Below are 18,780 nucleotides of genomic sequence, written 5' to 3'. Positions count from 1 at the left end.
ATTCCCATTACCCCTATCCCAATACTGACAGCTATCTCTCCGGACGCCACCTCACCCACTAAACTCCATTTAATACTCCACGTTACGTCCGTCCCACTTCGTGCGCCGCCTCCTTTAATATATTTTAATAATTTTCGATTTTGCTGTCATCCACGTGGCAGTCTGACGTCATCCCATTCAACGGTTTTTTTCTCTAGGTTTTTAACAGCTGTAACTTCCACCGTCAACTGTTTCCTTTTGTCTCCGATGCGTATTTATTGATATTATTATTTTCCTTTTTCGTAATTATTTCTTTTGCCTAAAATTATTAATTTGTTTTATTAACCTGCAAAAAAAAAAAAAATAATATGGATTTTTCGATAATTGAATTATAGTGTCTAAATATTACTTAATCGGTTTATGATCTTCCGTTAATATAATTGTAAACAATAACCTAACAAATGGGTCAGTGTAATGTCTCACATTGGTTGGAGAGGATAACAAAACACCCGATGTGGAAACTTTTCCCTACTAGACGCGTTTTAAAGTCTTAAAGGAAAACCCAAAGAAGACAATATCTGCTACTGAACGTTTAAATTTGAAGTTTGTTGTAAAGACCTGACCTCTAAAACGTGACTTGGTTGTTGTCACGTGCATGTCATTGATGTTTTTCAAAGTTTAATCAAGTTGGAATAGCTAAAAGATGAAAGCTTTGATCATGATTATCTCGTGGTCATTGTAGTAATTGCTGACAGTCACCTAGGATTTTTCAACCCCATTGTTGGGTCGAAAAATGCATACACATCCAAACAGGATTATCATTGGATTCGATGTTTACTGTCATGGATACAAAACCCGTCGCGTGTTATTGTTGAAGGAGATGAGTTGTATAGTGCATGTAATGTGTTTTTTCCTCAAACCTCCCGAGTTTTCAGTCAATAGACCTAAAATCTTCTTCGATCTCAGTTCACCAAACTCGAAAAACTTAAATTGACGATGAATAAATTATAAAATTTGTTAGCTCAAATATTAATGCAACAAATTTAAATTAATCTCCCAAAGATTAACATTAATTAATAATTAAAATGATAGATTATTTAAAGGGAATAATATATTGGTTAAAATATATTCCAATCTTAGCATTCTACTTCTACCAATGAACGTAAAGATGCCTTTTCTTGCACGCTACCAATAAACGTAAAGATACTTTTTACAGAATAATAATAAATAAATAAATAAATATGAAAATTGTGATAATCTTAATTAACTATTTTATAAATTCATAATTTTACCTTAAATTGTTGGATTTAAAAATAAAATCATTATTTATTTACTTTACCAATATTACCCTCACCGCTTGGGAAAATCAACGGCGGAATTTGTTTCTGACAGAAAGCAACCGGCACTTGTCGGTCGAAATTAATTCAATACGCTGTCGGTTGCTCCATCAGTCGGTAACCAAATTGGACACGTGTCTTTCTCCTCCTCATAAAATTTCCGCCCTTCATTTGCAACTCTTTTTTCTTCATACAGCTCAGCCTTCTTCTTTCTCACTCTAAAACCAATTCTCCCCTGGCGGTGACGGTCACAGTCGCCATTCTTCTCCGGACGCCGGAATTAAACTACTTATTCGTTTTATTCTGATGCTTCCTCTTTCCGGTAACTCCTCGCCGGCGGAGCACCACCCGAAGAAGTTCAAATCGTCCGAGTTGTTCGACAAGAAGAACGCGTTCAACTCGTTGTTACACCAATTTCATCATCAACAATCTCGGCTATGGCTTCTCCTTGTAATCCTCTGTCTCCAGATCCTTCTTCTCTTCACCATTCGCTTCCTCCCTCTCCCTCTCCCACCGGCGCTTTCCTCTTCCACCGACCGCCTCCGTCGCTTCCCCTCCGTCGCCGTCGTCTCCTCCACCGCTAATGATGCCGATGAATGTAGAAACGGCCGGATCTTCGTCTACGATCTGCCGACGGCATTTAACAAGGACATTCTCGAAAACTGCGACAATCTGAATCCGTGGAGCTCGAGTTGTAGAGCTATGGCGAACGGCGGATTCGGACAGAGAGCCGATTCTCTCGCCGGAATCATTCCGGAGAATCTTCTTCCGTCGTGGTATTGGACGGACCAATTCGTGACGGAGATTATTTTCCATAACCGTATTATGAAGCATAAATGCCGTGTTTCAGAGCCGGGATTGGCTACGGCGTTCTATATACCGTTTTACGCTGGACTCGCAGTGGGGAAATTCCTCTGGACGAATTCAACCGTAGAGGATCGGGATCAGCACTGCCGTATGATTCTTAAATGGCTTTCAGATCAGGAGCATTACAAAAAATCCAACGGCTGGGATCATTTCATTACAATGGGACGAATCACATGGGATTTCCGCCGGAGCAAGGATAAGGATTGGGGATCGGAGTGTATTTATTTGCCCGGAATGAGGAACATAACTCGGCTTCTGATTGAGCGAAATCCGTGGGATTATTTTGACGTCGGTGTACCTTACCCCACAGGATTCCACCCCAGGGGCCAGAACGACGTGACGGCCTGGCAGGACTTCGTCCGCACGCGCCGTCGTACGCACCTCTTCTGCTTCGCCGGGGCGACTCGCGCCGCCTTTGGCAACGACTTCCGAGCGGTACTTCTCGATCAATGCCGCAACTCCACGGCGGAGAAATGCCGCGTTGTCGATTGCGCTGGTAGTCGCTGCACCAACGGCACGACGGCGATTCTGGAGACGTTTCTCTCCTCAGATTTTTGCCTACAGCCGAGAGGGGACAGCTTCACGCGGCGGTCGATCTTCGACTGCATGATTGCCGGAGCAATTCCAGTATTCTTCTGGCGGCGGACGGCGTATTACCAGTACGAGTGGTTCTTACCAAGCGAACCGGAGAGTTACTCGGTTTTTATAGACCGGAATGCGGTGAAGAACGGGACGGCCTCCATTGAAGCGGTTCTGGAGAGGTTTAGCAGAGAGGAAGTGAGGGAGATGAGAGAGAGAGTGATCGAGTCAATTCCGAAGCTCGTTTACGGCACCGGCGGCGTCAGAGACGCGTTCGATGTGGCCGTCGATGGGGTTTTGAGGAGGTTTAAAGAGCAAAATGAGTGGGGGTACAAGTGGAAATAAGGAGAAGTAGAGGGGGTAGAAATGCAAATAATGAAAGAAAAGGGGGGAAAACTGTAATCGGTATATATTGTGTGTATGTAGGGAGATTATACGATTCTTTTGGTCCGAATAACAAATGTGGAGGGTAATTTTGATAAAGTTAGGGGAAGGGTATAATTGCAAAATATGAGAAAAGTTGGAATTTTGGTGGGGTCCTTGGGATAATGTTGTATTGTAGCCCAAAATTGGATTTTATTTAGAAAAATGAAAGGCTTGGAATCAAAGCTTTTGGTTTCTATTTCTCTTGAAAGTAATAGAAAATTGTTTATTAAAAATTTTAGGGTTTGGAATATTTAGAATATTAATAACTTGGTGTACAAGTCTTGTAAAGATTTTGTTTTTTTTTTATTTTGTTTCAATTTCTCGATCAAGAAAATACGAGACGACACTCAATATAGTATATGGTATATGATAAAATTGAACATTATCATATGGTATGATAAATACCCGAGTTATTATCATATGGTATGATCAATACCTGGGTCAAATTGAACATTATCATTATTATATGGTTTGGGTATTATTATATGGTTTGATTCATACCCAAGTTAAAAAATTTACTAGTGGGTGCAATCCATTCACGATTAAAGAAGTATATGAACTCAATTGAAACGGAATTTATCCAAAAATAAAAAAAAAATTAAAATCCAAACTTCACGTAAAATTAGAGAGATTTAAATCTCAGACTTCTTTGATGGTTAGTTCGAACGTGAAATTTGAGAGATTCAAATATCTAACCTCTGAGTAGAACGTATATGTCTATTATTTTTTATCATAAATAGATTAATCTAAATTAGAACGAAAAAAAAAAAGATAAAAAAAAAGGAAATAAAGCAATGGGCATAATATTTATATAGGATTTGAGGAAAAATAAACGTGCTTCCATAATTAAATTTTGGGGGTACAAAAGTGAAAAGGGATAATTATTGGTGGTCCTCATAATAATGTGTATAAAGATAGGGAGCATGAGGTGGTAGGTATGGGCCTTGTAATGGGCCCAAAAGGATTATTATTTATTTATTTATTTATTTTTCATTTATGATGTCCTTACCTATCATTTTCATTAAGAATTCAACTTGTTTCAAGTAGACGCGTTTTAGAGATTGATAGCGATACATAACAGGCCAAAGCAGAGGACTAGCCAGACATTGAGCAAACATGCCAAAACAGATAATATTTGCTAACGATAAACTTAAACTGTTACTAATGGTACTAGAGCCAGACATCGGACAGTGTGTTAGCGAGAACACAGGAGGTAGATGGTGAGTTTTTACAACCTTAGAGGTCCCACACCTTTATAAGGTTGTAAAAATCTCTTATAAGGGTGTAGAAAAATTTCTGAGAGGTCACCCAACATTAACCATGAAATTCTTATAATTAAGCTACTGAAAAAAGGAAAGTTCGCCTTATTGATATAAGTAATGACTTTCAATTCTTTTAAGTTTTCTTAGTTACCATATCTTTATGATCGTTCTCATTCGGATGTGATCCTGGTTTATTCATGTGTCCCTTCTTTACTCGGGTGTCACGTTTAATATCTTAACTTGAAGTTTTGAAGGTTAATTAAATTGGTGAGTGGATTTTGAAAAATGGGCCGGGGAGGAGATGATGAGAATATCTAAAAAAAAAAAAATTTACAAGCTTTTTTAAAATTGTGAGGTATGGTTGAAACAAAATTGGGTATTTTTTATTATTTAGTCTAAAATTTAAGAAATTAATTTATTTTGTAATTTTTAATGACAAACTTAGGAGGTGTAACTTGCTTCCATAGCATAGTGGTAGTGCGTTCGCTTCGTAAGCGAAAGGTCGCGAGTTCGATCCTCGCTGGGAGCTAATTTTATTTTATTGAAAAGTACCTCCCAGAAGAAAGGAAATTTTTAACAAAATATTTATATTTTTGAGGGGGGAAAGATATATTTAAATAATCTTTTTTATTTAAAAATTTGTGGCTCCTTAATTTTGTCGTTTTAAATGGTATGACACCTATTTTTTATTTAAAATATTTTTCTAATTTTAAAATTATTAAAATAAAATAAAACTTATAAAAGTCTTTTAATTGTGTTAAGTTAAATAATTAATAAATCTACCAAATACAAACAAATGCCACCAACTTCGTTCTCTATCTCTATAGAAGTGTAAAAACCTCTTCTTAGTAGATGCATTTTAAAGTCGTGAGATTGACAACGATAAATAATGAACATAGAAAATATCTACTAGTGGTGAACTCGAGCTATTACAAATGTTACCACTAGCAAAGATGCTAACCCTCAAAAGGGGATCGATGGTGAGATTTCACCTTGGTTGGAAAGGAGAACAAAACATTCCTCCCTTTATAAAAAAAAAAAAAAAAATCGAGAAAATATCAATAAAAGGTGTGCAATGTTGTATAATTTCATAATGTCGATATCAAACGTATAACTCAAGACATATGCGAGAAAATCGGTGTCCGCATAGAATAATTCCATAATGTCAACTCGTAGTAAAATTTCACAATCCGAGAAACTTAAAAGCTGAAAATAAAAACAAGCCACGTGAAAAATCTGCTTTGTAATCAAAGAAAAATGGCTTAAGTTAGCTCATTACCGACTCCCTCAGCCATACTTTGACACCCTCTGCTCTGCTAAAAGCTTCTCCTCTGTCCTTTGCTCGCTCGTAGAGTTGGGTCTGTGAATTCCTAAGACATCCTTTGAGCTGCTTCCTTGGCAAGGAGCCTCTCCTTTGCTTTGGTTTTGGCCTGTGACTTGGAACCCATGATTCCGCCACCCCACTTCTTCCTGTACTCGTCGTACTTGTCGTTGAAGTTTGCCTAAAGCACGCGTATTAAAAAAGTAAGCTCGACGTAGAGGTACACGACAAGAGTAATATCTATTTTAAATGTGCTAGTCACCTTAATAGCTTCTAGGATCCTGCTGAACTCCATCTTATCTTCGTTCTTAACTGTTGTCAAGCACAAAACTGATGCAGTCTTCTTATGGACAATCTGTTGCAAAAGGAACACTTTTCAAATGACTGTCCCCGGGGTTCAGCGATTCGGAAAACGTTTTTCAGGAAAGGGTTAAAAGGAAAATTGTTACCGCTCCCAATCGTGCTTTTCCCTTCACAATGCAATATGGAATTTCCATCTTCCTGCACAAAGCTGGGAGCCATACAACCAACTCAATCGGATCCACATCATGTGCTATCACAACCAGCTGTGCCTTGTTCTGAAAATAAAGTACGTTTTGTATTGAAGTTACAGAAAACATAGCAGTTGGAAAGAGTGAAGATTTTCGCACGTATGAAATAAACGAACACCTGCTCGATGAGGTAGGTAACATGGTTGAGACCATATTTAATGACGATAGGCTTTTTGGCATCATGTGATTTGCCTTCAGCCTCTTCCTGAGCTCTTTTCAAAAGACGCTCCCTTTTCTGTGCCTTATCCTCTGGCCTATACTTCAAAAGCATCTTGAACAAGTTTGTTGCTGCAAATGCATGAAAATGAATTCAAAACTAACACTCGTAAACACTTGAAAACAAATACCAAGAAACGTGAAACGTAAAAAACAAAGGACATGATAAACGTCAAATCGACAACACAATCGTTAGAACGTCTAAATCACTCAAAATGCAAGAAGATCCAAGCATTATCAAAGAAACCCAACAAGAAAAACGGTTCAGAGAAGAATCTGGGTTCCAAGAAATTGAAGCTTACTACCAACTCCCAAATAAACTTGCACTGCCAATCAAAGCTAGAATCTCGAGGTAGCCAAACTAAACGTTCAATCAATAAGGTATGGAACTAGTTATTTCTTCTTTTACCATAGCAGAACCTTTCTACACCTCTCCTAAATTAAGTGCAATCATTCAACCTAAACAAATTTCATGCTTCATAAAAAGGAAGAAAGTTCCAGGTTGAAAGAACACAAAGCATAAACCGAAGAGGGACCCAATCCGTAATTAACTAAGCTATACAATGAGGAATCTCGATGAGAATTTGAATGATGATCACAGATATTCGATTTTATTACCAAGATTCTTGTCGAGGGTCTTGGTGAACTGATTCAAAGCTGGTGGAACCTTGAGCCTCTGCTTGAGAATCCTCTTCTTCCTCTGAATTTGAACAGCTTTCGGCCATTTGACGAACCGTGTGAGATCCCTCTTCGGCGGCAATGCCCCACCGATTCCAAATTGCTTCGGACGCTTCTCAAATAGCGGGTTCACAACCTTCTCCTGCAAACAATCGGATTCTGTGTTAAACCAAAGCAACGAGGAAATGAAACAACAAATTCGCGTCAAGGAAAAGGAAAACAAACAATCGATTTACCGGCTTCTTCTTCGCCAAAGCTTTTCCAACAGCCTTCTTCGGTGCCTTTCAAAAGCACAAGAAGAACAAATCAACAAACATTGTTCGCGTTAAAATGCAAAGAAATTGCATCACTATGAGATTGACCCAAATCCAAAAGTAAAGAGATTACATATCAATAAAACGAAAAATTTAGTATCTAAGCAATTGATCCATAGAGGAATTGAACGGGAGAGAAGGAGAGGGTACCATTTTTCGCGCTGCAATAGGGCGGGGTGAAGTAGCTGCCGCTTCAGTATGATGCCTGCTAGGGTTTTATTAGGTTGGCAAGTACACACAGTGATGAACAAGACCGACCAAGGTTTTCTCTCTCTAATTTATTTAAATTTAATTTATGTAAACTTTAAATTTTAAATTTAGATTTTAATAAATTACAAATTTAGAGAAATTAAATTTTTGATAAATTTGTAATTTAATGTTTATTATTTTTAATTTTACGTATAATATGATTCTAATCTTTTATTCCCGTGGTATTTACATTTTTTCTTTAATTAATGATCGTCTCTTTAAAGCTTAGGAGATAAAGGTTACTCGTAAGTAAATGCACCCTTTGAAAGTCCTTGGTTCAAATGGTTTTCCGATATTATTCTACTAGGAATACTGACACGTGGTAGGTGGAGATGTTACGAGAGCATGCATCAATTGCTTAAACGAGGGTATTCATTTGAAACGTCTTAATCACATGACCATAGTCCTCGTTTTGACGGGCAAAGAACCCACGGTGGTGATTGACAGAGTCGAGCATACTCTTGGTCGGTCTTGTGAATATCTCCATCATACTAAAACTGTTCTTCTAATAAGGGTTTTGCTTCGTTACAATTATATGTGTGCAAATCGTAAGATAGGGTAAAATAAAAGTTTATTTGTTACAAATTCATATAAAATGACGAATATACTAAACCTCCACATGAGTTCGAGATAGGAAACCCCTATATCTCCTTATCTGTGTCGTGGGTTTGACTAGCTTTCTCGAAAAAGTTGAAATTTTGAGTAAGAACTCGAGTATTCATGTTGCTCGTATTGCTCACGTTGTGACTTGCCTTTTTCTTCGGTGATGATAGCCCTTAGTTCCTTAGAGCAAGAACACAATATTTAATGAGACTGTACTGATCTGAAGTATATGAAAAAGTATTTAGTCAAGCATCAACTACGGTAATTTTATTGCTGTGTTTGCTACTTTCGTCGTTGCTGCTAGATGACTATCGAGCTTGCTTCTATTAGACTTGGGTTGGTACTGTTTGCGGACAAAGCTGCATAGGGGATCACGAGACAACCTGAGTCGAAGGACAAAATCAAAGTTACTTTATTGTTTAGTCTTTGTTATATTTAAACTTTCTTCGTTTTCTTATATGCACATATTTATGCTATCAATATTAACAATGTCACTGTAGTGTGCAGTCGGTGCGGGTGACGGTGGTACCCAAATCACATTCAAAAAATATTAAATTTATTAGAAATCTATTAAATAAAAAAAATTAAAAGTTTATAAATTAAATTAATTTTATTATTTAAAAAATTTAAAATAAATTTATAAATCAATTAAAAATAGTTTCATTTTTAAAAATGGTCTAACATGTTCTTAACCTATTAAATTTTTTAAAAATTCAAAATTAAATAAAGAAATAAAAAATATTATGACATTTATAAAGAAAATACAAACCTGAGGCATTCCACCCTTCATACTGTGTTGAAGAGCCTCCTCCAAATAAAACCCTAAAGCGGCGGCCACTTCCTTTCACCTCGCTCTCCTGCCGCGGAAAAAATGGTACTCCTGTCGTCTCTCTTTCGTTCGATTCCTCTATGGATCAGTAGCTTAGATACTTCGTTTTTTCGATTTATGGATATGTAATTTCTTTACTTTTTGTCTTGCATCAATCTTATAGTGATTCAATTGCTTTGCATTTGAACGTGAACAATGTTTGTTGATATGTTCTTCTTGTGTTCTTGAAAGGCACCGAAGAAGGCTGTTGGAAAAGCTTTGGCAAAAAAGAAGCCGGTATATCGATTGTTTGTTTCCCTTTACCATGATGCGAATTTGTTGTTTCAGCTCTTCATTGCTTTGGTTTAACACAGACTCTGATTGTTTGCAGGAGAAGGTTGTGAACCCGCTATTTGAGAAGCGTCCGAAGCAGTTTGGAATTGGTGGGGCATTGCCGCCGAAGAGGGATCTCACACGGTTCGTCAAATGGCCGAAAGCTGTTCAAATTCAGAGGAAGAAGAGGATTCTCAAGCAGAGGCTCAAGGTTCCACCAGCTTTGAATCAGTTCACCAAGACCCTTGACAAGAATCTTGGTAATAAAATCGAATATCTGTGATTGTCATTAAAATTCTAATCGAGATTCCTTTCATATGATTAGTCAAGAGATTTTTAATCAATTGTTAGGTTTTAGATGGTCATCATTGAATAGTTTAGTTAATTACGGTTCTTATTCCTCTTCGGTTTTATGTTTTTTCTTCTTTCAAGCAGGTACTATCTCCTTTATAATTAAGTATGAAATTTATTAGGTTATAGGACCGATACGCTGTACAAATGCATCTAAATTAGGAGTGTTGTAAAAGGTTCTGCTACGGTAAAAGAAGAAATAAGTAGTTTATTACCTTATTGGTTGACAGTTTGTTTTGCTACCTTTTTGATTGACAATGCAAGTTTTTAGGGAATTGCTAGTAAACTTTCTTGGAACCTAGATTCTTGTCTGAGCCTTTTTTCTTGTTGGGTTCTTTGAATTATGCTTAGATTTTCTCACATTTTGTTATAAATGATCCTCTTTAGATAACCTATTTTATACTCTTTTGGTTTTGAATGAAATGTTAGTTAGTTTTTTATTTATGATATTTCTACTTAAAATTTCTGATTTGATCGTTTGGAAAACTGTATTAGTTTCGGACCAGATTCGAATGAATTATTCTGGTCACCTTGTATGTAGTTTTGGGTCAATTTGACGTGAATCATGTCCATTGTTTCTTGGTATTTGATGTAAAGTGTTTAGAGTGTTTGTTTTAAATTAATTTTTATGCATATGCAGCAACAAACTTGTTCAAGATGCTTTTGAAGTATAGGCCAGAGGATAAAGCACAGAAAAGGGAGCGTCTTTTGAAAAGAGCTCAGGAAGAGGCTGAAGGCAAATCACACGATGCGAAAAAGCCTATCGTTGTTAAATATGGTCTCAACCATGTTACCTATCTCATTGAACAGGTAGTCTTTTATTCCATACAAGCAAAAATTCACTCTTTTCATCTGCAATGTTCTCTGCAATCAGATACTCCCTGTATTTATAGCCGCCATCTAAAATGTACTTTCTTTCTTTCCAGAACAAGGCACAGCTGGTCGTGATTGCACACGATGTGGACCCAATTGAGTTGGTCGTTTGGCTCCCAGCTCTGTGCAGGAAGATGGAAATTCCATACTGCATTGTGAAGGGAAAAGCACGATTGGGAGCGGTAACTGTCTCTTTATTCGACACAACAATGTCTACTCCTTCGAATCCATGGATCAAACCTTTTGTAATTTTGGCTTTTTAATAACAGATTGTCCACCAAAAGACTGCATCAGTTTTGTGCCTGACAACTGTGAAGAACGAAGATAAGCTGGAGTTTAGCAGGATCCTGGAAGCTATCAAGGTGGTTTGGTTTACACTATATAAACATAACATATAACGCCCAGATAAGACCTCTGGATTTGACTTGTATGTTGTTTTGTTATATGTTAGGCTAATTTCAATGATAAGTACGACGAGTACAGGAAGAAGTGGGGTGGCGGAATCATGGGTTCCAAATCCCAGGCTAAAACTAAGGCAAAAGAGAGGCTGCTGGCGAAAGAAGCTGCTCAGAGGATGTCTTAGGTATCAGAATTGTGTTCTTTTATGATAACTTGCAGAATTGTTGTCTGATTCTTTTTGGTTGTTTAGCTTACTTATATGCTTCTTCTAAGGCTGAGAACTTCTTGTTGTAGTGCTCTGTCCATGTAACCCTCTATTTATCTTAGATTAACTTTGAATGCTATCAGTTTGTCATTTCTAATGCTCTCTGCCCATCCCATCCCATCCCATAAGACTAGAATGGTATTTCAGGCCTTTAGTTTGTAGGCCCTTATTGCATTTCTTTTCCATATTCTTAAAAAATTTGGAGAATATCAAATTATAAATGATTGGTGTTTTAGTATTTAAATTGTAATGAACTAGTATAATATTGGGCAATCTTTATACGGATTGAAATGTAAATTAAAGGTTGTTTGTATTGGATATTTTTATTTTTGTAAATAACATATTTTAAGTAATATTTCTTGGAAAACTAAGTACAATTGCTAGCAATTGGGAGCGTGCAACCATTGGGAATTCATTCGCCCCAAGTTGCCGAGCCTCCGTTTTTTCTTGAAACTATGCATATGAAATGTATAGGGAATGGGTGAAATTATCAGCGAAATCCGAAGGCAGGGGCGTGTCTTAGGTTAATCTTAACTCGAGGGCACAAGGCATGAGGGTAAAAGATATCGGGAATGAAATTAAGGCATAAAAATGAGGTTGAGACGTGAGGCGTAATGCATAAAGCATATGAAATGGGGTGAGAGGCCTTAGACATGAGTTATCAAGTGTTCTTATTGTATTAAGAAGATAGTATGTTGTGATTTTCATGCACGTAGATAGGCAAGATGATGATACAAATTTCAAGACTCGATCGAAGTGAGTAATAGCGTGAAAAATGTCTGAGACCTAAGAATAAAAACCTCCAATCTAATTAAATGTATTTTTTTACTAAGCTTATTTTTTCTGAAGTGTTGATAACATACGTTATATTAACATATTTATATTAAAATGGTATAATCAAATGTTTTGAAATATTAAAATTATTTAAAAATTATCTAAAAGATTAGACAATAAATATAGGGTAAATGTGACTATTTTCTAACACAAAACAAATTTTAAAATCATTATTGTTTTCTTATAAAAAGGTAAAATTCTAAAACACAACAAAATTTTAAAAGTTTTTACAACTTAATTTGAATTTAAAAATATTTGAAAAATTAAGTAAAAAAAAAAAAAAAAAAAAACCCATAGTGAGTGTAGGCTTAGACATGTTGGAAATAAAATTTTAATTGGTTGAATATTATATTTATAAAATATTATTACTTTAAATTTGTCCATTTAAAAGTTTTTTATTTTATTTTTTATTTTATATAAAATGGAGGAAAATATTTATAGGGATGAAAGTATAATATTTAAAAATGTTGTTAATTAAATTTATAATTTTTTTTTTGTAAGGGAAAGCAAAACATATGAGGAAAACGGCGGTGAATTTTAGAAGGAAAGGAAGAGTATAAATACCATTTTAATTCCTTTTTTCTCTTCGTTCTAAACCCTAGAACCCCCCCCGCCTTCATAGCTCTCGTTCCCTTTCGTCACTCTTTTTTCAATCGTTGCCACTCTAAACCTAGCCGCCTCTGATCTTCATCTAGCATTCTTCAACCGTACCTGACGGAGTCGCATCTCAGTTCGGATCGGTTTGAGCACCAGAGTTTTGACATCTTCCACCGTCTTCTCAAGTTTCTATGGACAAGAAGGAGAAGAAGATGAAGAACAAAGCTCTTGTGGAAGCCCTACCTTCGGAGGATGCTTTTGAGCAGAAGAGTGACGAGTTGGTTCTCTCAGATAAGAAGAAGAAGAAGAGTAAGGGTGATAAAGAAAGCAAAAAGCGGAAAGCCGTAGAAGAGGCTGACGACGGGGATAGAAGCGAGACGAGCTCGGAATTAGGCGAACCTGTGAATTCGAGGTTGAAAAACGGAAAGGAGAAGAAGAGCTCGAAGAAGTCAAAGGTGGTTGAGTCTGACGAAGACGATGTGGAGAAGGAGGCTGACGACCAGAATGCTGTTTCTAAGTTTCGGATTTCGGAGCCGCTGAGGGCGAGGTTGAAGGAAAAGGGCATTATCTCCTTGTTTCCGATTCAGGCTCTGACGTTCGACACCGTATATGACGGGTTTGATTTGGTTGGACGAGCCAGAACGGGACAGGTATAATTTGTTTGCTTGATTCTTTATTGTTCTTTTGGGACTGTTGATAGAAGTGTTAGGCTTTCCTCTCCAGTGTGAAACATAGACTTGTTTTGAAGCTTGTTTTTGATAAGACAATTCTTTCTTGTAATTCTTTTTTCCACCTTAAAGGTAAATCTTGCATGTTATAGCTAGTTGGAAGTTTTAGTAGTTTTAAGTCACGCAAAATTCTGAGATTGGTTTCTTTTTTTTTTTTTTTTTTTTTTTTTTTTTTTTTTTTTTTTTTTNTTTTTTTTTTTTTTTTTTTTTTTTTTTTTTTTTTTTTTTTTTTTTTTTTTTGAATTTGTAAAATCTCTATAAGCATTTTACAACGATATTCTTCTCAATGAGCCTAAAAGGGCTTACTTTTGAGGCTAGATTAGTATTAGTTTGTTTTCATGGCACGGTTAAGTTTGCCATGTAACAAAGTCTGTTATGTATATTATCTTCATGTTTTTTGTGCAGGGTAAAACTTTAGCTTTTGTCTTGCCCATCTTGGAGTCTATAGTAAATGGGCCTTCTAAGTCATCGAAAGTGACTGGATATGGAAGGACTCCTAGTGTTATAGTACTTTTACCGACCAGGGAATTGGCTGACCAGGTACGGTTTGAAGATTTTTTAATTTACGTTTGTTAATCTTGATTTTAGTTGATTGAAAAGCTGTGGTTTCATTAGGTGTTTGAGGACTTCAAATTTTATGGGCATGCATTAGGCTTGGAGTCTTGCTGTTTATGTGGAGGAATGCTTTATGGTCCCCAAGAAAATAAACTGAGAAGAGGTGTTGACATAGTTGTTGGAACACCTGGTCGTGTAAAGGTGGAAATTTACAGCAAATTCTTGAAGGCTTTGTTAAATGATAATAACGTTTTAGTGTTTGTTTACTGACATGTGCCTTTTTCAATTTGTGGTGTAGGATCACATTAACAGAAATAATATTGATCTGCGGTCCCTAAAGTTTAGGGTTCTTGATGAAGCTGATGAAATGTTGAGGATGGGTTTTGTTGATGATGTTGAATTTATTCTTGGTATATTATTTAGAATCTTAACTATTTGTTCCACAGTGAGACTGAAATCTATTTGTCTTCATTACTTGATATCGTGTCATTTATGTTTTACCCGTTGTTGGTTACCTTTTTTTTGGTGGATTTTTAGGCAAGGTAGAGGATGTAAACAAAGTTCAAACACTTCTTTTCAGTGCCACTTTACCAAGCTGGGTGAAAGATGTCAGTATTCCAAACATAATTATAGTTACCAAGCTTCTTAGTCTTAAACGCTGATAAATTGACTGAAAAATGTATTTTTCTTCCGCAATTGTTACTGATATTGTTTTGCTTTTTTAGATTGCTTCAAGGTTCCTTAAAGTGAACAAGAAAACTGTAGATCTTGTGGGCAATGAGAAAATGAAGGCCAGTAATGATGTTAGGCATATTGTTATTCCTTGCTCTGATTCAGAAAGGTCTCGGCTTATTCCAGATATCATTCGATGTTATAGCAGGTTAGTAGTTCGAATGGAAAGAAGTTGGTTATTGTTATTATTATTTTTCATCAGTGATAAATTATTGAATTGTTCTCTTTGTTTTACTGTATGATGATATTTTACTCAGTGGGGGCCGGACTATTATATTTACGGAGACGAAGGAATCTGCATCAGAGCTTGCTGGTGTTCTTCCAGAAGCACGACCATTACATGGAGATATACAGCAGTCTCAACGTTCGGTAATTTTATAATTATCTTTTTATGTGGTTTTTCTAGGATTGATTGTGTACTCTATCTATGATTGTTTTTTTTGGGTACTGTAATGATCTTTTAGTCCGTATATTTAATTTTACAAGGGAACCGTTCTTGGGTAGGATGGTTATAGGAAATTCACAATAGACCCTCACGTGCTAGCTTATTTAACTATGTAACATCTAACAATTAAATGTTCATTTTGTTTCCTTCATATAATATTCTTGATTGTGAAGTATCCAGATTATTGGAGCCTTGCATGTGTAACGAATGTTCATTTTATTTCCTACGCGTTGCAGGTTACTCTTTCTGGGTTCAGGTCAGGCAAGTTTCTGGTATTAGTGGCCACCAATGTGGCAGCACGTGGATTGGATATCAATGATGTTCAGCTAATTATCCAGGTTTTTGCTTGAGCCTGATACCTAACGTGCCATTTTTATTTTATTTGCATAAGTGTGCTTTTATTATTATAATTTTTTCTGTATGTCATATTTATATTTATTTACGAATCTGCCAGTGTGAAGCTCCAAAGGACATAGAAGCTTATATTCATCGGTCTGGAAGAACAGGAAGAGCTGGTATTTCTGAGTTCGTAAACTTTTCCCCATTGTGCATGCATATAAATTTAAACTCTTCCTAAAAACACTATTCTGTACTATTTAGGAAATTCTGGAGTTGCCGTGACGTTGTATGATCCAAGAAAGGCGGGAAGAATTGCCAGGATAGAAAGAGAATCTGGTGTGAAGTTTGAGCACTTGTCTGCTCCCCAACCTATTGATATAGCCAGATCTGCTGGAGCAAGTGCTGCGGAATCAGTAACTCAAGTCGCCGACAGGTATATTTGGTTAATGTTCTCTTAGTGGGTAATTTTCTTTTTGGCACTCTTTAATTTTATATATATTGGAACAGTGTAATCCCACCTTTCAAGTCTGCCGCGGAAGAGTTAGTTAACAACTCTAGTTTGTCGTCTGTTGAGCTACTTGCCAAGGCCCTTGCGAAGATCTCTGTGAGTTATCCTTGTTTTTTATTTTGTTTTTTGCCCCCTAAACTATGTAATCTTATAGGCTCTTGCTCGTTGGCGTCTCTTTTTCACCGACATTTGCCTAACTGCATTTTTGTTGATTGTATGTATTTCTGCAGGGATATACAGAGATAAAGAGTAGATCATTTCTGACGTCAATGGAAAATTATGTCACTTTAATTCTCGAGGCTGGAAAGCCCATCTTTTCCCCATCGTGAGCTATTTTGATTTTAGTTTTATTAATTTGTTAAAATAACTTTGATTTCTTCCGCTGCTCTCCGTTTCTCCTACATTGTGACTGCTACACATCATATCATCAAACTGAAGAATTTTGCTTCTTAAATTGTCCAGATTTGCGTACAGTGTTTTAAGGAGGTTTTTGCCTGAGGAGAAGGTTGAGTCAGTCAAGGGTCTGACACTGACGGCCGATGGATACAGCGCTGTATTCGATGTTCAAACGGAAGATTTGGATGCATTTCTCACTGGTAAATCTTTGATTCAGCTTTCTTTCAAAGTTGTGGATAATAAATGAAACTTATTTGGGTCCGTCCACCATCAAAGCTGTTCCTTGCAATATAATTTACGGTTCTCATTACTTTTCTTATTCCCTCTGATTGCAGGTCAGGGCAATGCAGGCGGCGTGCGTCTAGAGGTCTTGAAAACACTGCCAAAATTGCAGGACAGAGAGCAATCACGAGGTGGAAGATTTGGTGGTGGTGGTGGTCGTGGAGGATACGGCGGTGGTCGTGGAGGAGGATACGGTGGTAGTAGGTTTTCAGGAGGAAGAGGAGGTGGTGGTCGTGGAGGGTTTTCTGATAGAAGAAACAGTTTTTCGGGTGGAAGAGGTCGAAACTTCAGCGGTGGCAGCAACAAATGGTAAGGAGGGTGGTGTGTTATAGCATCATTCCTTAAAGAAACCACAGCCGGAATTAGGAGCAGCATGCATTCATTGGAAGTTTTGTAGAAAAAGATGAGATGAGTATAATAGTGAGTGGTGTATCGCATGAGGCCAATCTCGGGGAATATAGTTTTTTATTAGATTATACCATCCTATTTATTATTTCCTGTTTATCCCTAATGGGGTTTTTTCCCTTTCGCCCCTATTTGGTAGACCTATGATTTTGTGGCTTCGAGAGACATTATTTTATACTGTGCGTAATGGGATTTGTATAATTTCTATTAATTAATTTAGCTCCATTCAAAATTACATTACTTCCATTGTTATACGGACACGTTTTTCTCCAACTTTTTTGGGATCTTTCTTTCGAAATAAGGGTATGTTGTTAGAGGGTTTTTAAATAATTAAAATTTTCAAAGTCATTTTTTATGTTCTAATGGAATAGTGTATATTTTTTCGGTGTTCGAGAAACTCTCTATGATTGAAAGTTGATAGATTATTCTAAGAGAAAAAAGGGTTAAAAGTGATTGTTCCTAGTAGACTAGAATTGATTTACACGATTCTACTTTGTGAGTGTGAGATAATCTATTTTAAAAATTTAATTTTGTAAGCATGGGAATGAGAATGAACTTAAAAAAAAAAAAAAGAAGCCGAACCTTGAATAATTTAATGTTATGCAAATCTGACAAAATCAGGTCAGGAATTCGAGCAATATAAAAAATGTCCTATCAAACCTAGCAAACGATTTTTTGTATCGGTTTGATCTCTAATTTTAAATTTTGTTAACGAGAGGTGGTGGCGCAGTTGGCTAGCGCGTAGGTTTCATAACTTCGAGTTATCCTGAAGTTGAGAGTTTAAGCCTCTCTCACCCCACAATATACCCTATAAAACATACCAAAAGATCTGTTTGTTTCCGTTTGAACTCGAAATTTTAATCTTGTTATCGAGGGGTGGTGGCGTAGATGGCTAGCGCGTAGGTCTCATAGTTTCGAGTTATCCTGAGTTCAAGCCTCTCTCACCCTCACCATATATATTTTAATTCAAACGAGATAAAACATGTCCTGTAAAATCTAGTAAAAGATCATTTTGTGTCGGTGTTTGGCCTCGGAATCAAAACATTGCTATTGAGGGGTGGTGGTGTAGTTGGCTAGTGCGTAGGTCTCATGACTTCGAGTTATCCCAAGGTTGAGTGTTTGAGCCTCTCTCACCCTAGAATATATATTTTTTTATTCAAATAGGATAAAACAAATCCCGTAAAACCTAGAAAAAGATAATTTTCTGTCGGTTTGGCCTTTGAATCAAAACCTTGTTCTCGAGGGGTGGTGGCACAGTTGGCTAGCACGTAGGTCTCATAGCTTCGAGTTATCTTGAGTTCGAGCCTCTCTCACCCCACCATATTTTTTTTTTATTATTCAAATGAGATAAAACATCCCCTGTAAAACCTAACAAAAGATCATTTTGTGTCAGTGTTTGGTTCTGGAATCAAAACCTTGTTATCGAGGGGTGGTGGCGTAGTTAGCTAGCGCGTAGGTCTCATAAATTCGAGTTATCCTGAGATCGAGCCTCTCTCACCCCACCATATTTTTTCTTATTCCAACAAGAAAAAACATGTCCCGTAAAAC

General features: G+C 36.8%; 4 protein-coding genes and 1 non-coding gene across 6 annotated transcripts; 4 read left to right on the top strand and 1 right to left on the bottom strand.

Annotated features, from left to right (window-relative positions):
- The first annotated feature begins 1,539 nt into the window (after positions 1-1,539).
- LOC111469155 (xyloglucan galactosyltransferase XLT2-like) lies at positions 1,540-3,384 on the top strand. Its single transcript, XM_023114417.1, has one exon. The coding sequence runs from the start codon at positions 1,623-1,625 to the stop codon at positions 3,105-3,107; it is 1,485 nt and encodes a 494-aa protein (XP_022970185.1). The 5' UTR covers positions 1,540-1,622; the 3' UTR covers positions 3,108-3,384.
- Positions 3,385-4,907: 1,523 nt separating this feature from the next.
- On the top strand, positions 4,908-4,979 carry TRNAT-CGU. Its single transcript has one exon. It is a non-coding gene; the product is annotated as a tRNA-Thr (tRNA).
- A 527-nt stretch (positions 4,980-5,506) lies between these two features.
- LOC111469157 (60S ribosomal protein L7a-2-like) lies at positions 5,507-7,790 on the bottom strand. The gene is made up of 7 exons (XM_023114420.1): positions 7,681-7,790; positions 7,453-7,497; positions 7,157-7,358; positions 6,441-6,610; positions 6,221-6,349; positions 6,034-6,126; positions 5,507-5,952 (listed from the first exon to the last, which is right to left on the bottom strand). The coding sequence occupies exons 1-7, from the start codon at positions 7,681-7,683 to the stop codon at positions 5,821-5,823; spliced, it is 774 nt and encodes a 257-aa protein (XP_022970188.1). The 5' UTR covers positions 7,684-7,790; the 3' UTR covers positions 5,507-5,820.
- A 1,359-nt stretch (positions 7,791-9,149) lies between these two features.
- On the top strand, positions 9,150-11,511 carry LOC111469156 (60S ribosomal protein L7a-2). 2 transcript variants are annotated; one of them, XM_023114419.1, is made up of 8 exons: positions 9,150-9,256; positions 9,443-9,487; positions 9,582-9,783; positions 10,515-10,684; positions 10,801-10,929; positions 11,017-11,109; positions 11,199-11,355; positions 11,398-11,511. In XM_023114419.1, exons 1-7 carry the CDS (start codon positions 9,254-9,256, stop codon positions 11,328-11,330), a joined length of 774 nt encoding a protein of 257 aa, XP_022970187.1. In that variant the 5' UTR covers positions 9,150-9,253; the 3' UTR covers positions 11,331-11,355; positions 11,398-11,511. The 2 variants fall into 2 exon arrangements, with proteins under 2 accessions (XP_022970187.1, XP_022970186.1); XM_023114418.1 differs by having other exon boundaries at positions 11,199-11,511.
- A 1,311-nt stretch (positions 11,512-12,822) lies between these two features.
- Positions 12,823-17,459, top strand: LOC111469154 (DEAD-box ATP-dependent RNA helicase 7-like). Its single transcript, XM_023114416.1, has 14 exons — positions 12,823-13,492; positions 13,976-14,110; positions 14,186-14,326; positions 14,424-14,535; positions 14,663-14,733; positions 14,851-15,005; positions 15,115-15,226; positions 15,539-15,640; positions 15,757-15,817; positions 15,903-16,074; positions 16,149-16,245; positions 16,380-16,474; positions 16,612-16,745; positions 16,881-17,459. The coding sequence occupies exons 1-14, from the start codon at positions 13,034-13,036 to the stop codon at positions 17,138-17,140; spliced, it is 2,106 nt and encodes a 701-aa protein (XP_022970184.1). The 5' UTR covers positions 12,823-13,033; the 3' UTR covers positions 17,141-17,459.
- The last annotated feature ends 1,321 nt before the right edge of the window (positions 17,460-18,780 follow it).

The sequence above is a fragment of the Cucurbita maxima genome, unplaced genomic scaffold (assembly GCF_002738345.1).
Source record: "Cucurbita maxima cultivar Rimu unplaced genomic scaffold, Cmax_1.0 Cma_Scf00038, whole genome shotgun sequence".
NCBI lineage: Eukaryota > Viridiplantae > Streptophyta > Magnoliopsida > Cucurbitales > Cucurbitaceae > Cucurbita > Cucurbita maxima.
Note: the sequence above shows the minus strand (reverse complement) of the source record. Positions and strands in the feature narration are given on the sequence as shown.

Bases quoted from the DNA above. Each gene is read 5' to 3' on its own strand.
- LOC111469155 (XM_023114417.1), top strand. From the start codon at position 1,623: ATGCTTCCTCTTTCCGGTAACTCCTCGCCGGCGGAGCACCACCCGAAG.
- LOC111469157 (XM_023114420.1), bottom strand. The intron at 7,359-7,452 runs GTAAATCGATTG...GATTGTTTGCAG, and splicing joins CTTTGGCGAAGAAGAAGCCG to GAGAAGGTTGTGAACCCGCT. The intron at 6,350-6,440 runs GTGTTCGTTTAT...CTTTATTTTCAG, and splicing joins TTACCTACCTCATCGAGCAG to AACAAGGCACAGCTGGTTGT.
- LOC111469156 (XM_023114419.1), top strand. The intron at 9,488-9,581 runs GTATATCGATTG...GATTGTTTGCAG, and splicing joins CTTTGGCAAAAAAGAAGCCG to GAGAAGGTTGTGAACCCGCT. The intron at 11,110-11,198 runs GTGGTTTGGTTT...GTTATATGTTAG, and splicing joins GGATCCTGGAAGCTATCAAG to GCTAATTTCAATGATAAGTA.
- LOC111469154 (XM_023114416.1), top strand. From the start codon at position 13,034: ATGGACAAGAAGGAGAAGAAGATGAAGAACAAAGCTCTTGTGGAAGCC. The intron at 14,111-14,185 runs GTACGGTTTGAA...TGGTTTCATTAG, and splicing joins CCAGGGAATTGGCTGACCAG to GTGTTTGAGGACTTCAAATT. The intron at 16,746-16,880 runs GTAAATCTTTGA...CTCTGATTGCAG, and splicing joins TTTGGATGCATTTCTCACTG to GTCAGGGCAATGCAGGCGGC.